Source organism: Entelurus aequoreus, linkage group LG25 (assembly GCF_033978785.1).
Source record: "Entelurus aequoreus isolate RoL-2023_Sb linkage group LG25, RoL_Eaeq_v1.1, whole genome shotgun sequence".
In the NCBI taxonomy this organism is placed as follows: Eukaryota; Metazoa; Chordata; class Actinopteri; order Syngnathiformes; family Syngnathidae; genus Entelurus; species Entelurus aequoreus.
The window spans coordinates 40,382,747-40,400,346 of NC_084755.1; the positions used below are offsets into that span (position 1 = coordinate 40,382,747).

At 37.7% G+C, this 17,600-nt stretch overlaps 1 protein-coding gene across 2 annotated transcripts in view; it reads left to right on the plus strand.

The window, feature by feature from the left end:
• The window catches only part of usp43b (ubiquitin specific peptidase 43b), a 197,385-nt gene that overhangs the window by 128,641 nt on the left and 51,144 nt on the right, over positions 1-17,600 (plus strand). For both annotated transcript variants that reach the window (XM_062037413.1, XM_062037414.1), the window contains exons 4-5: positions 11,155-11,247; positions 17,196-17,331. In XM_062037413.1, the coding sequence (XP_061893397.1) occupies positions 11,155-11,247; positions 17,196-17,331 (229 nt within the window). The remainder of the gene's footprint in view (positions 1-11,154; positions 11,248-17,195; positions 17,332-17,600) is intronic.

The window sequence follows — 17,600 nt, forward strand, 5'->3', positions numbered from 1 at the left end:
GACTAAGAGGAATGATTTGTCGGTGGAACGGTTGAAGTGGGTTGGAAAATGTGGAAGGAGTAGTCGCCAGAAAAAAAGGTTTGAAAAAAATGGGAATTCTGGGAATTCTTAGAATTTTTTGGAAAATGCAAAAAAAATGTTGAATGTTCTGTATGACTTTAAATGGTTGGGGTTGGATTTTTTTCAAATCGGTTGAGAAATGTAGAAGTAGTAACATTTTTAATTGAGAAATGGTGTTACGGAATTCCTGGAATTTCGGGAATTTATCCAGTTAAAAAAAACAACTTAGTTTTTTGTCCTGACTAAGAGGAATGATTTGTCCGTGGAACGGTTGAAGTGGGTTGGAAAATGTGGAAAAAAGGGTTTGAAAATTCTTAGAATTTTTTTGGACTTGAAAAAATGATCCTCTGGAGCCAGATGAGGTGGTTCGGGCATCTGCTCAGGATGTCACCTGAACGCCTCCCTAGGGAGGTGTTTGGGGCACGTCCGACCGGCAGGAGGCCACGGGGAAGACCCAGGACACGTTGGGAAGACTATGTCTCCCGGCTGGCCTGGGAACGCCTCGGGATCCCCCGGGAGGAGCTGGACCAAGTGGCTAGGGAGAGGGAAGTCTGGGCTTCCCTGCTTAGGCTGCTGCCCCCCCACCTCGGATAAATGGAAGAAGATGGATGGATGAAAAAATGCTAGTTTGAATGTCCAGGATGAGTGGAATGTGTTGAAGGTGGAATGGTTTGAATAGGTTGAAAAATGTGGAAATGGTGGAAGTGTGAAAAATGGATAATTCATTCTGAATGGGGAAAATGTCTCTAAAAACTGAGAATTCCAGGAAATCCGGGAATTTTTTTTTTACAATTGTTGAAAGAGAGCACACAATTCCTGAACAGGCTGAATATTTTGAAGTTGGAAGGGTTTGAATCAGATATAACGTGTGGGAGTTGTGGAACTTTGAAAAATGCACCATTCTTTTCAATGGGAATTTCATGGAAATTTGGGGAAAAGCGGAAATTTTTGGGAAAATGCAAAAAAAAAATTGAATGTTCTGTATGACTTTAAATGGTTGGAGTTGTATTTTTTTCAAATCGGTCGAGAAATGTTGAAGTAGTAAAATTTTTAATTGAGAAATGGTATTACGGAATTCCTGGAGTTTCGGGAAAAACGGGAATTTTTCCAGTTCAAAAAACAAATTTGTTTTTTGTCCTGACTAAGAGGAGTGATTTGTCCGTGGAACGGTTGAAGTGGGTTGGAAAATGTGGAAGGAGTAGTCACCAGAAAAAAGGGTTTGAAAAAAACGGGAATTCTGGGAATTCTTAGAATTTTTTTGAACTTGAAAAAATGCTAGTTTGAATGTCCAGGATGAGTGGAATGTGTTGAAGGTGGAATGGTTTGAATAGGTTGAAAAATGTGGGAATTGTGCAAGTGTGAAAAATGGATAATTCATTCTGAATGCGGAAAATGTCCCTAAAAACTGAGAATTCTAGGAAATCCTGGAATTTTTTTTTTTTTTTACAATTGTTGAAAGGGAGCACACAATTACTGAACCGGCTGAATATTTTGAAGGGTTTGAATCAGATATTACGTGTGGGAGTTGTGGAACTTTGAAAAATGTCCCATTCTTTTCAATGGGAATTTCATGGGAATTTGGGAAAAGAGGACATTTTTGGGAAAATGCAAAAAAAAATTGGAATGTTCTGTATGACTTTAAATGGTTGGGGTTGGATTTTTTTCAAATCGGTCGAGAAATGTAGAAGTAGTAACATTTTTGATTGAGAAATGGTATTAAGGAATTCCTGGAATTTCGGGAATTTTTCCAGTTCAAAAAACAACTTAGTTTTTTTGTCCTGACTAAGAGGAATAATTTGTCGGTAGAACGGTTGAAGTGGGTTGGAAAATGTGGAAGGAGTAGTCGCCAGAAGAAAAGGTTTGAAAAAAACGGGGATTCTGGGAATTCTTAGAATTTTTTGGAACTTGGAAAAATGCTAGTTTGAATGTCCAGGATGAGTGGAATGTGTTGAAGGTGGAATGGTTTGAATAGGTTGAAACATGTGGAAATTGTGCAAGTGTGAAAAATGGATAATTCATTCTGAAAGGGGAAAATGTCTCTAAAAACTGAGAATTCCAGGAAATCCGGGAATTTTTTTTTTACAATTGTTGAAAGGGAGCACACAATTCCTGAACAGGCTGAATATTTTGAAGTTGGAAGGGTTTGAATCAGATATAACGTGTGGGAGTTGTGGAACTTTGAAAAATGTCTCATTCTTTTCAATGGGAATTTCATGGGAATTTGGGAAAAGAGGGAATTTTTTGGAAAATGCAAAAAAAAAAGTGAATGTTCTGAATGGTTGGTGTTGGAGTTTTTTCAAATCGGTCGAGAAATGTTGAGGCAGTAAGAGTTTTAATAGGGAAATGGTATTACGGAATTCCTGGAATTTTGGGAATTTTTACAGTTCAAAAAACAACTTAGTTTTTTGTCCTGACTAAGAGGAATGATTTGTCCGTGGAACGGTTGAAGTGGGTTGGAAAATGTGGAAGGAGTAGTCACCAGAAAAAAGGGTGAAAAAAGGGTTTGAAAAAAACGGGAATTCTGGGAATTCTTAGAATTTTTTGGAACTTGAAAAAATGGTAGTTTGAATGTCCAGGATGAGTGGAATGTGTTGAAGGTGGAATGGTTTGAATAGGTAGAAAAATGTGGAAATTGTGCAAGTGTGAAAAATGGATAATTCATTCTGAATGGGGAAAATGTCTCTAAAAACTGAGAATTCTAGGAAATCCAGGATTTTTTTTTTTTTTACAATTGTTGAAAGGGAGCACACAATTCCTGAACAGGCTGAATATTTTGAAGTTGGAAGGGTTTGAATCAGATATAACGTGTGGGAGTTGTGGAACTTTGAAAAATGCACCATTCTTTTCAATGGGAATTTCATGGAAATTTGGGAATTTTGGGAAAAGAGGGAATTTTTGGGGAAAAGCAACAAAAAAATTGGTTGATGTTGGATTTTTTTCAAAGTTATGAAATAATTCTGAAATGGTATTACGGAATTCCTAACTAAAAAACAACTTAGTTTTTTGTCCTGACTAAGAGGAATGATTTGTCGGTGGAACGGTTGAAGTGTGTTGGAAAATGTGGAAGGAGTAGTCGCCAGAAAAAAGGTTTGGGAAATTTGGGAAAAGAGGGAATTTTTTGGAAAATGCAAAAAAAAAATGTGAATGTTCTGAATGACTTTAAATGGTTAGTGTTGGATTTTCTTCAAATCGGTTGAGAAATGTTGAAGTAGTAAGATTTTTAATAGGGAAATGGTATTATGGAATTCCTGGAATTTCGGGAATTTTTCCAGTTCAAAATACAACTTTGTTTTTTGTCCTGACTAAGAGGAATAATTTGTCCGTAGAACGGTTGAAGTGGGTTGGAAAATGTGGAAGGAGTAGTTGCCAGAAAAAAGGTTTGAAAAAAACGGGAATTCCGGGAATTCTTAGAATTTTTTTTGGAACTTGAAAAAATGCTAGTTTGAATGTCCAGGATGAGTGGAATGTGTTGAAGGTGGAATGGTTTGAATAGGTTGAAAAATGTGGAAATTGTGCAAGTGTGAAAAATGGATAATTCATTCTTTTTTTTTTCTTTTTTTTTTTTTCTTTTTTATTCCAGGAATTTTTTTTTTTACAATTGTTGAAAGGGAGCACACAATTCCTGAACAGGCTGAATATTTTGAAGTTGGAAGGGTTTGAATCAGATATTACGTGTGGGAGTTGTGGAACTTTGAAAAATTTCCCATTCTTTTCAATGGGAATTTCATGGAAATTTGGGAATTTTGGGAAAAGAGGGAATTTTTGGGGAAAAGCAACAAAAAAATTTGTTGATGTTGGATTTTTTTCAAAGTTATGAAACAATACTGAAATGGTATTATGGAATTCCTAGAATTTCGGGAATTTTTGCAGTTCAAACAACAACTTAGTTTTTTGTCCTGACTAAGAGGAATAATTTGTCGGTAGAACGGTTGAAGTGGGTTGGAAAATGTGGAAGAAGTAGTCGCCAGAAAAAAGGGTTTGAAAAAAACGGGAATTCTTAGAATTTTTTTGAACTTGAAAAAATGGTAGTTTGAATGTCCAGGATGAGTGGAATGTGTTGAAGGTGGAATGGTTTGAATAGGTTGAAAAATGTGGAAATTGTCCCTGGAATTCTGGGAAATCTGGGAATTTTAGGCTGGACAGTTTGAAGTTGGAAGGGTTTGAATCGGGTGAAAAATGTGTAAGGTAGCACGCACCAAAATCTGTAGAAGAAGAAGAAGAAGTGTTTGAATAAATAGATGAATGTTGGTGTGGAAAGTTTAGCAGCATTCACACAATTAGAAAGTCTTCTTCTACTCTTTGGGACGGCGTGGCGTAGTGGGTAGAGCAACCGTGCCAGAAAGCTGAGGGTTGCAGGTTCGCTCCCTGCCTCTTACCATCCAAAAAATCGCTGCCGTTGTGTCCTTGGGCAGGACACTTCACCCTTTGCCCCCGGTGCCGCTCACACCGGTGAAATGAATGGTAGGTGGTGGTCGGAGGGGCCTCGCTTCCGTCAGTCTACCCCAGGGCAGCTGTGGCTACAAATGTAGCTTACCACCACCAGGTGTGAATGAATGATGGGTTCCCACTTCTCTGTGAGCGCTTTGAGTATCTAACAATAGAAAAAGCGCGATATAAATCTAATCCATTATTATTATTATTACTCTGAGATGATCAGTCTTAAAACGGAGGTCCAATTGCAAGCTTTCAAGGTGTGTTGTTTCTATTTGAGTGTTTGCTGCTACACATGTGCTGCTCTTTGTCTCTTTATGGGGTCAAATGTCCCCATTTGACCCCCCGGGCCAGATTGCTTCAATTGGTGCTTAGAGTTTATGAGGCCTGCTAAATGATGTGTTTTATTACGGCTGGACTCCCAACTTCTCTCACTGAATTACCACCACCATATTTGTCTTTTTGCTCCTTCTCTTTCAGTTTTGGCTTAGTGAACTTCCTGCTGGATGAAAGTAGCTTGCAAAACATTCCCTTTCTTTTTTTCTTTCTTTCTTTTAGTTTATTTGGAACATGAACACATTTACATCATAATACATCACACAATTTCATATCATTTCATTCACATCATGCCCGAAAAGGAGTAGGAAGAAGCAAAGCTTATTTAATCCTACCCCTTTCCCACTTCAAAGCGTTTACAATTATATAAAATCACTTACTGACCTTTTTATATAATAAAATAACATCTGTGAATTAGTATATACAACAGTTTGTAATATGTAATTAATTAATTCAGTCATTATTAACATACTGAGATGAAGAATATTTTCAATAAGGTTGGAAGTTTTTCTCATAATTCTTCTTCTTTGTACTTTGTAAGCACTATTAATTTAAACAACCTCTTAAACTGGATCATGTCAGTACAATTTTTAACTTTCATCATTTAATTCCACATACTGTTATGCTAAAAGTTTTAAGTGTTGTACGTGCATATAAATGTTTGAAATGATTTTTTCCTCTAAGGTTATATTTCTCCTCTTTAGTTGAGAAGAAATGTTGTACATTCTTTGCTAGCAGGTTATAGTTTGCTTTGTACATCATTTTAGATGTTTGCAATTTTACCAAATCACCAAACTTTAATATTTTTGACTTAATAAATAAAGGGTTTGTATGTTCTCTATATCCAACATTATGTATTATTCTAACTGATCTTTTTTGTAACACGGTTAACGAATGTAGCGCACATTTGTAGTTATTTCCCCATATTTCTGCACAATAAGTCAGATATGATAACACTAGCAAGCAGTAGAGAATATGAAGTCATTTTTGGCCCAGGACGTGTTTTGTTTTATTCATTATTGAAATGTTTTTTGCCACCTTATGTTGTATGTTTTGTATATGAGATTTCCAGTTCATTTTATCATCTATTAATACTCCCAAAAATCTGGTTTCTTTTACCCTTTCAATGTCTACTCCGTCTATTTGTATTTGCCTATGATGCTCTTTCCTACTATTACCAAATAGCATTATTTTAGTTTTACTGAGATTCAAAGATAGTCTGTTTTTGTCAAACCATCTTTTTAATTTGTTCATTTCTTCTGTTATTATTTGTATTATCTTCTGTGTGTTCTCTCCTGAACACAAAGCAGTTGTATCATCTGCAAATAAAACTAACTTTAAGTCCTTTGTAACTTTACAAATGTCGTTTATATAAAGATTAAACAATTTTGGTCCCTGACTGTAATGTTGTTAATAATATTTGTTGTAATGAGGACTTTGTCTTCCAAATATCTCAATAGCATTGTTTGAAAGTGAAAAAAGCAAGTTTGCACATCCCAGCAGACCATTTATCAACACTTAATTTATATAGCGCTTTTCTCTAGTGACTCAAAACGCTTTACAATATCTAAGTTCCATTTAAAGCAGTGTGGGTGGCACTGGGAGCAGGTGGGTAAAGTGTCTTGCCCAAGGACACAACGGCAGTGACTAGGATGGCAGAAGCGGGGATCGAACCTGGAACCCTCAAGTTGCTGGCACGGCCGCTCTACCAACCGAGCTATACCGCCCCGTTGACTTACCACACACGGCACAGGCCTAAAATCCACATTTGAAAGCGCATGCAGAGGTCGCTAGAACTGCTGGATTCTGACCATTTCAAGGTTATTCCAGTTCATCTACCGCCATCTTGTGAGGTATTTCAAGTGTGTGCTAATTGAAGAAGTACAAACCACGACAGCAGTGAAGTTGTCACGTTGTGTAAATGCTAAATACAAAATTATATTCAATTGAATAGACTGCAAAGACAAGATATTTCATGTTCACACTGACAAACTTTGGTATTTTTTGCAAATATTAGCTCATTTGGAATTTGATGCCTGCAACATGTTTCAAAAAAGCTGGCACAAGTGGCAAAAAAGAGTGAGAAAGTTGAACAATGCTCTTATTTGGAACATCCCACAGGTGAACGGGCTAATTGGGAACAGGTGGGTGCCATGATTGGGTATAAAAGCAGCTTCCATGAAATGCTCAGTCGTTCACAAACAAGGACGGGGCGAGGGTCACCACTTTGTCAACAAATGCCTGAGCAAATTGTTGAAGAACAACATTTCTCAACAAGGAATTTAGGGATTTCACCATCTACGCTCCGTAATATCATCAAAAGGTTCAGACAATCTGGAGAAATCACTGCACGTAAGCCATGATATTACACACCTTGGATCCCTCAGGCGGTACTGCATCAAAAAGCCACATTAGTGTGTAAAGGATATCACCACTTCAGAAAACCACTGTCAGTAACTACAGTTGGTCGCTACATCTGTAAGTGCAAGTTAAAACTCTACTATGCAAAGCCATTTATCAACAACACCCAGAAACGCTTCGCTGGGCCCGAGCTCATCTAAGATGGACTGATGCAAAGTGGAAAAGTGTTCTGTGGTCTGACGAGTCCACATTTCAAATGGACGTGGTGTCCTCCGGACCAAAGAGGAAAAGAACCATCCGGGCTGTTCTAGGGTGAAAGTGTAAAAGGCAGCATGTGTGATGGTATGGGGGTGTATTAGTGGCCAAGACATGGGTAACTTACACATCTGTGAAGGCACCATTAATGCTGAAAGGTACATACAGCTTTTGGAGCAACATATGTTGCCATCCAAGCAACGTTATCATGGACGCCCCTGCTTATTCCAGCAAGACAATGCCAAGCCAGGTGTTACAACAACTTCATAGTAAAAGAGTGCGGGTACTAGACTGGCCTGCCTGTAGTCCAGACATTGAAAATGTGTGGCAGCTAAAATATGAGAAGGGAGACTGTTGAACAACTTAAGCTGTACATCAAGCAAGAATGGGAAAGAATTCCACTTCAAAAATGTGTCTCCTCATGCTCGGTTCACACCAACGGCGCTTTAACGCGGCATGCAAAGCGGCATTAAAGCGTAACAAAGCCTGATTAAAGCGTGAGGGTCCTAATGGATGGTGGGAAAGCTTGCAGTGAAGCGGGACATGCGGCAAGTTTGCCCAAAATTTTTAAACGGTTTAAACAAATTCTGCGCTCAGTCAAGAATGGAATAAAGCGCCGAGAGCGTATCAAAGCGTGACAAAGCTCAGCAAAGCTTGACTCAAAGCGTAGGAAAGATGAACAGATGTTGGTTCAAAGCGCAATAGGAAGTGACTGTGATATTGACTAGTGACATTGAAACTTTATGTAAAACCAACACAGGAAATCCATTCTCTTTTGCATCATTGCCTTTTTTTATACCATGATCATTGTTTCTGCACTTCTGCTGTTTGATGTTGCACTTTGACATTACTGTCTATACTTTTTCTGTATGAAAATGTTAATAATAAAGAGAATATGTTACGTTTTCTAAAAGAAATGCCTTTAATTTGGTCAACTAGCATAAGAAATGAAAGATAGATATTTATTAAGATGACAAAAATAAAATAAATGAAGATATAAAACATAATATAACGGGAAAAAAAAAATTTGAAAAAATAAATGAATATAAAAAATGTGTGGAAAAAGAGTATACTGAGTTTTTCACATTTTTTTCTTTATTTTGTTGTAACAATGCACAACAGAGCTTGATAATCGTGTCAGAGCCTGATTTAAAGCGTCAGGATCGCGTCAAAGCGTGATAAAGTTCAATAAAGCGTAATAAAACGTATCAAAGCGTGATTTAAAGCGTATCAAAGTGGCGTCAAATCGTGAGGAACGGTAACAAAGCGGCAACTAATTCGTATCAGAGCGTATCAAAGCATGACATTACTTCGGAGATCGGGATATTCGTGGAAAAATGGACAAAAATGTTGGTGTGAACCAGGAATCAGTTCCCAAACCTTTACTGAGTGTTGTTCAAAGGAAAGGCCATGTAACACACTGGTAAAAATGCCTTTTTTGCAATGTGTTGCTGCCATTCCATTCTAAGTTCATGATTATTTGCCAAAAAGTGTGAACATGAAATATCTTGTCTTTGCAGTCTATTCAATTAAATATAAGTTGAAAAGGATTCTCTTTTTATTTACCATTTACACAACCTGACAACTTCACTGCTTTTTGGGTTTGTAGTTTTTAATGGCCCTTTCTATCAATTGCCTGTCTCGGGTAAGAGGCATCCAAATCTGACGTCCTTCCAGCCGGTCATCAGACATCCTCCCTAGAAAACAGTCCACCTTCGCACGTTTCCTCCATTAGTCCGTGGACAGAACGTCACCTTTGGCTTGTGTCTGCTGAAGTGTTGTCCAGCACATCTATGTTGCAGTGGGATTTGCATGCATGGCCCCACGCTGTTTCCTGGCCAGGACCAGACATCCGCAGGGCAGCCATTGGACTCTGCCAGCAGGGAGAGATCCAGTGTCAGCTGGGCTCGCTTCAATGGAGCTTTATTCACCCCCCAGTATTCACAACCCATACCAGAGACATACTCTATTTATAAATGTCTTTCTATAGTCTCAGTCCTACTTGTAGTCCGGTATTTGTAAACGTTACAGAAGTGAATGATTGACATCCATCAGCAGTAATGTCTGCTCTCACTTTATGTGCCGCTTCCGTTTTAGCAGACGTGAATGAAAGCTGTCACCTTCCGTAGCTGCAGCTTTTTTATGGCACAGCAATAAAAATAGATGTATTGGCCACTAATACGCCGCCATACCATCACACATGCTGCCTCTTACACTTTGTGCCGGATGGTTCTTTTCCTCTTTGGACGTTTTCCAAAAACAATTTGAGATGTTTTGGAGCCCCTCCTTTAAAGGCCTACTGAAAGCCACTACTAGCGACCACGCAGTCTGATAGTTTATACATCAATGATGAAATCTTAACATTGCAACACATGCCAATACGGCCGGGTTAACTTATAAAGTGACATTTTAAAATTCCCGGGAAATATCCGGCTGAAACATCGCGGTATGATGACGTATGCGCGTGACGAAGTCCGAGTAACGGAAGTTATGGTACCCCGTAGAATCCTATACAAAAAGTCATGTTTTGGTGGAATTTGTGAAACTGAAACAATACAAAAAGAACTATATATATATATATATATATATATATATATATATATATATATATATATATATATATATATATATATATATATATATATATATATATATATATATATATATAAAATATGTATATTTTATATATATATATATATATATTTTATATATATATATATATATATAAATATATATATATATATATATAAAATATATATATATATACATACAGTGGGGCAAAAAAGTATTTAAAGAAAAAAAGTATTTAGTCAGCCACCCATTGATTGTCAATGGGTGGCTGAATAATTATAATATATATATTATAATATATATATTTTATATATGTATATATTATAACTATATATATATATATACAAATAAAATATATATATATATATAAAATATATATATATATATATATATATATATATATATATATATATATATATATATATATATATATATATATATATATATATATATATATTTTATATATATATATATATTTTATTTGTATATATATATATATAGTTATAATATATACATATATAAAATATATATATTATAATATATATTATAATATATATATATATATATATATATATATATATATATATATATATATATATATATATATATATATATATATATATATATATATATATATATATTTATATATATATATAGAGTCAGAGCCGGTGACACAAAAATCTAATATTTTCTCCTCCGTGGTATCATTTTTGGATGAGACAAATGCTCGTGTGTCCAATATCGTATGAAACCCTCCCCTCCGCCCCCTGACCCTCGCGCTTACTCCACCTGTTTTCCCCAGAAAGTGATACTCACACAGGTTGAAGTATGTGAGCCTAAACTGGAGGCAGTTGTAAAATGTCAGACAATAAAGCAATAGAACACATTTTCTTGTGCCCTTCTCCAACTGGCACGCTTCAGTGGCACTAGTGAGAGTGACGCAACAAGATGGAAAGCTGGTCTTTCTCATCCCCCAATCAGATAACTGAGTGTAAATATGGAACACTTTCTTCTTTTTCCTGAGTGTTGTTTGCACGTGCATGATGAAGCCACTCCATTCCTGCCTGACCTAATCAGTGGATTCATTTCAAGCAGGCGGGTTGTGATGACTAACGTGACCGCGTTCTGTCTTTGGCACAGATCTTCGCTGACGTGTCCGCACTGTTTGAAACAAAGCAACACCTTTGATCCTTTCCTCTGCATCTCACTGCCCATTCCTCTTCGCCAGACCAGGTGAGTCCTGATGTGCACCACCATTATGTCCAGGGTGTGCTGCAGTCCTGTGAACAATGCTTGCCACTTCCAAGAGACTACTTACCTTTCAGACTGGTGAAATGGTATGGTATGTTACGTTATGGCAAATATTTTCTGTTACGCCCCGCCTAAGAAGAAGAACATATTTTGTGCCCCCCCTATATGTAGTGAAGTTGTCACGTTGTGTAAATGGTAAATAAAAAGAGAATACAACAAATCCTTTTCAGCTTATATTTAATTGAATAGACTGCAAAGACAAGATATTTCATGTTATTTTTTTGCAAATAATCATGAACTTAGAATTTAATGGCAGCAACACATTGCAAAAAAGGCATGTTCACCAGTGTGTTACATGGCCTTTCCTTTGAACAACACCCAGTAAAGGTTTGGGAAGTGAGGAGACACATTTTTGAAGTGGAATTCTTTCCCATTCTTGCTTGATGTACAGCTTAAGTTGTTCAACAGTCTCCCTTCTCATATTTTAGCTGCCACACATTTTCAATGTCTGGACTACAGGCAGGCCAGTCTAGTACCCGCACTCTTTTACTATGAAGCCACGCTGTTGTAACACCTGGCTTGGCATAGTCTTGCTGAAATAAGCAGGGGCGTCCATGATGGCAACATATGTTGCTCCAAAGGCTGTATGTACCTTTCAGCATTAATGGTGCCTTCACAGATGTGTAAGTTACCCATGTCCTGGCCACTAATACACCCCCATACCATCACACATGCTGACTTTTACACTTTCACCCTAGAACAATCCGGATGGTTCTTTTCCTCTTTTGTCCACAGTTTCCAAAAATGTTTGAAATGTGGACTCGTCAGACCACAGAACACTTTCCCACTTTGTATCAGTCCATCTTAGATGAGCTCGGGCCCAGCGAAGCCGGCGGCGTTTCCGGGTGTTGTTGATAAATGGCTTTGGCTTTGCATAGTAGAGTTTTAACTTGCACTTACAGATGTAGCGACCGGCTGTAGTTACTGACAGTGGTTTTCTGAAGTGTTCCTGAGCCCATGTGGTGATATCCTTTACACACTGATGTGGCTTTTTGATGCAGTAGCGCCTGAGGGATCCAAGGTGTGTAATATCATGGCTTACCTGCAGTGATTTCTCCAGATTGTCTGAACCTTTTGATGATATTACGGAGCGTAGATGGTGAAATCCCTAAATTCCTTGTTGAGAAATGTTGTTCTTCAACAATTTGCTCAGGCATTTGTTGACAAAGTGGTGACCCTCGCCCCGTCCTTGTTTGTGAACGACTGAGCATTTCATGGAAGCTGCTTTTATACCCAATCATGGCACCCACCTGTTCCCAATTAGCCTGTTCACCTGTGGGATGTTCCAAATAAGAGCATTCCTCAACTTTCTCACTCTTTTTTGCCACTTGTGCCAGCTTTTTCTAAACATGTTGCCGGCATCAAATTCCAAATGAGCTAATATTTGCAAAAATTCTCTGTGAATCCCAGTGACCTGGAATCCACACCAACAGGTGGATCTGATCCAGGCTGCATCCCCAGAAGATCCTCTTGAAAAAGGCGCTCTGTCAGCTAATGACGTTCACATTAGGACGCCGCCAACACGCTGAGGCAAGCGCTTACTCTGCTAACAAAGCCTGGGACGCTAATAGAGGTGCTACACTAAAGGTGCTCGGGGTCTGCTGGTCTGCAGTCTTAGGTGGATAACATGACGCCTTTTCCACCAATGGGTGGCACGCTTTTTTGTTTGAACTGGACCGCTCTTTAGGACAACCAACTTACTGTTGTCATGTCCATTGTTTGACTATAAAGCAGAGAGACGCTGGCATCAGTCTTCTACAACCTACTGATGCATGCAACTATTCAGCCTTCTTGTCAACACCTGCTTCTGAAAATCTATATTAGCCTACTATCAAAATGACTTTAAAAGTCTTATATAAGTGTTATAATGAAGACAACACATGATGTAAGTGTCTATATTAGCTATATTAGCCTACTATCAAAATGACTTTAAAAGTCTTATATAAGTGTTATAGTGAAGACAACACATGATGTAAGTGTCTATATTAGCTATATTAGCCTACTATCAAAATGACTTTAAAAGTCTTATATAAGTGTTATAATGAAGACAACACATGATGTAAGTGTCTATATTAGCTATATTAGCCTACTATCAAAATGACTTTAAAAGTCTTATATAAGTGTTATAATGAAGACAACACATGATGTAAGTGTCTATATTAGCTATGTTAGCCTACTATCAAAATGCCTTTAAAAGTCTTATATAAGTGTTATAATGAAGACAACACATGATGTAAGTGTCTATGTTAGTTATATTAGCCTACTATCAAAATGCCTTTAAAAGCCTTATATAAGTGTTATAATGAAGGCAACACATGATGTAAGTGTCTATATTAGCCTACTATCAAAATGACTTTAAAAGCCTTATATAAGTGTTATAATGAAGGCAACACATGATGTAAGTGTCTATATTAGCCTACTATCAAAATGCCTTTAAACGTCTTATATAAGTGTTATAATGAAGACAACACATGATGTAAGTGTCTATATTAAGCCTACTATCAAAATGACTTTAAAAGTCTTATATAAGTGTTATAATGAAGACAACACATGATGTAAGTGTCTATATTAGCCTAGTATTAAAATGCCTTTAAAAGTCTTATATAAGTGTTATAATGAAGACAACACATGATGTAAGTGTCTATATTAGCAATATTAGCCTACTATCAAAATGCCTTTAAAAGTCTTATATAAGTGTTATAATGAAGACAACACATGATGTAAGTGTCTATATTAGCCTACTATCAAAATGCCTTTAAAAGTCTTATATAAGTGTTATAAAGAAAACAACACATGATGTAAGTGTCTATATTAGCTATATTAGCCTACTATCAAAATGACTTTAAAAGTCTTATATAAGTGTTATAATGAAGACAACACATGATGTAAGTGTCTATATTAGCCTACTTGCAAAATGACTTTAAAAGTCTTATATAAGTGTTATAAAGAAAACAACACATGATGTAAGTGTCTATATTAGCTATATTAGCCTACTATCAAAATGACTTTAAAAGTCTTATATAAGTGTTATAATGAAGACAACACATGATGTAAGTGTCTATATTAGATATATTAGCCTACTATCAAAATGACTTTAAAAGTCTTATATAAGTGTTATAATGAAGACAACACATGATGTAAGTGTCTATATTAGCTATATTAGCCTACTATCAAAATGCCCAGACCGTAGTCCAAGAGCACAAGGGAGATGTTCCTCCAGGTCTAACAACCTTCACTTCACCCGGAAGAGGGTCTTTACAGCTGAGGGTGAATGACGAGGCCGGCGGTTTGTTGCAACTTTGTGACTTTATTGCACGCAGCCATCCACCAAGCTAGAGCACCTGCACGCGCTCACTGTTGCGCTCCCTCACCTCTCTCGCCCACTCACTCACTGACGTCACTCACCTCACATGCTGTCATATCTTAAAGGGCCACACACACACACACACGCTACTCTCATAACAACTAACAAGACATCATGGCGAAGCCAGAAGTCGAGTTTCTTAACATGGAGACATTCTCAATACTTTTCTTTTGTCGAGCACAAAGAAAATACAATTTTAGTTAGATGCAAAGCCAATGTTGTCTCGCGGTCATATTGCATTCTTTGCATATTGGATCATTTTATGTACACAGCATGGCTGCAGATCTATGCTGCATTAAGGACGTTAAGGACCATCTGGTGTACTCATACAAGTCATAAAGCCACTTCTGGGGGGCAGACACTTCACCAGTACTCTTTATTGGAATACTTATATACAACAATGATCACATTGATGAACCACTTGTAATCTAGATAAGACTAACAGTCATCATGAAGACCTGCCAGAACTCCGCCTAGTACATGACAGTAACTCTGGATTGTACTATAACTTTATCTGCCTTTCTGAGAGGGAGAAAGTATTTGCTTCTTCTTAGGCTTTTCACCCAAACACCTTCATAACAATATGTAATATGTACAATATACACACTGCAAGTATATATATCATGTAGTAACAGACACCTTCATAACAATATGTAATATGTACAATATACACACTGCAAGTATATATATCATGTAGTAACAGACACCTTCATAACAATATATAATATGTACAATATACACACTGCAAGTATATATATAATGTAGTAACAGACACCTTCATAACAATATGTAATATGTACAATATACACACTGCAAGTATATATATAATGTAGTAACAGACACCTTCATAACAATATGTAATATGTACAATATACACACTGCAAGTATATATATAATGTAGTAACAGACACCTTCATAACAATATGTAATATGTACAATATACACACTGCAAGTATATATATAATGTAGTAACAGACACCTTCATAACAATATGTAATATGTACAATATACACAAATTTGGAGAAATCACTGCACGTAAGCCATGATATTACGGACCTTGAATCCCTCAGGCGGTACTGCATCAAAAAGCCACATCAGTGTGTAAAGGATATCACCACATGGGCTCAGGAAGACTTCAGAAAACCACTGTCAGTAACTACAGTTGGTCGCTACATCTGTAAGTGCAAGTTAAAACTCTACTATGCAAAGCCACAGCCATTTATCAACAACACCCGGAAACGCCGCCGGCTTCGCTGGGCCCGAGCTCATCTAAGATGGACTGATACAAAGTGTAAAAGTGTTCTGTGGTCTGACGAGTCCACATTTCAAATTGTTTTTGGAAACTGTGGACGTCGTGTCCTCCGGACCAAAGAGGAAAAGAACCATCCGGATTGTTCTAGGGTGAAAGTGTAAAAGGCAGCATGTGTGATGGTATGGGGGTGTATTAGTGGCCAAGACATGGGTAACTTACACATCTGTGAAGGCACCATTAATGCTGAAAGGTACATACAGCTTTTGGAGCAACATATGTTGCCATCCAAGCATGGACGCCCCTGCTTATTTCAGCAAGACAATGCCAAGCCACGTGTTACATCAGCGTGGCTTCATAGTAAAAGAGTGCGGGTACTAGACTGGCCTGCCTGTAGTCCAGACATTGAAAATGTGTGGCAGCTAAAATATGAGAAGGGAGACTGTTGAACAACTTAAGCTGTACATCAAGCAAGAATGGGAAAGAATTCCACTTCAAAAATGTGTCTCCTCAGTTCCCAAACCTTTACTGAGTGTTGTTCAAAGGAAAGGCCATGTAACACACTGGTAAAAATACCTTTTTTGCAATGTGTTGCTGCCATTAAATTCTAAGTTCATGATTATTTGCCAAAAAGTGTGAACATGAAATATCTTGTCTTTGCAGTCTATTCAATTGAATATAAGTTGAAAAGGATTTGTTGTATTCTCTTTTTATTTACCATTTACACAACCTGACAACTTCACTGCTTTTGGGGTTTTGTCGATCAAATCTCCATTTTCTGCATTTGGCTGCCTCTTGCTAGCCTTGTTTTGTTAAGATTTATCCCACACAAAAAAGAGAGACACATATAAGTGTTCTTGTGAACGACAGGTAAAAATTCCTCCCCATAAAAGTGCAGTCCCCCTCGAAGCAAGTGTAGAGACATAGTTTAGAAGTAGTGCTGTCACGTGACAGATGTGACACAGCTGTGTTGTTCTTATCTGGGAGTGATACGCTGCACTTTACACAGAGAGGTGAGGCGTGACGACTCCGTGAGAGGGCCAACTGCCTCTGGAGAGGTCAGACTCAGTGCCAAGGGCCCGCTGCTTTTAAAAATGCAATAGATTCCATTATTTGGCCGTGGTAAAAGTGAACTCCTAATGGTCCATTATTCATGTTCAAACATGCTGCTTTATTCATGCACCTCTTCTTCTGGACGACTCTGACTCTCTGTTGGCCCCTGTGTGGCACCTCTGACTGTGTGTTGGCCCCTGGCAGGCCCCTGTGTGTCACCCTGGTCTTCAGCACCAAAGGACAGAGGTACCTGAGAGTGGGCCTGGCTGTGCCTCTCCTGGGCTCTGTGGCCAGCCTGAGGAGGATGGTGGCTGACGAGGGCAACATCTCCCCAGACCAGGTGAGAGGTTTAGGGGGCCCTTCTTAAAGGGGCCCTGTTAGAATACAGTAGTGTAGTGGACCTAAGTATTCATTAAGTACCACCATGATGACATCATTAAATACAGTAGTGTAGTAGACCTAAGTATTCATCAAGTACCACCATAATGACAACATTAAATACAGTAGTGTAGTAGACCTAAGTATTCATTAAGTACCACCATAATGACATCATTAAATACAGTAGTGTAGTAGACCTAAGTATTCATTAAGTACCGCCATAATGACAAC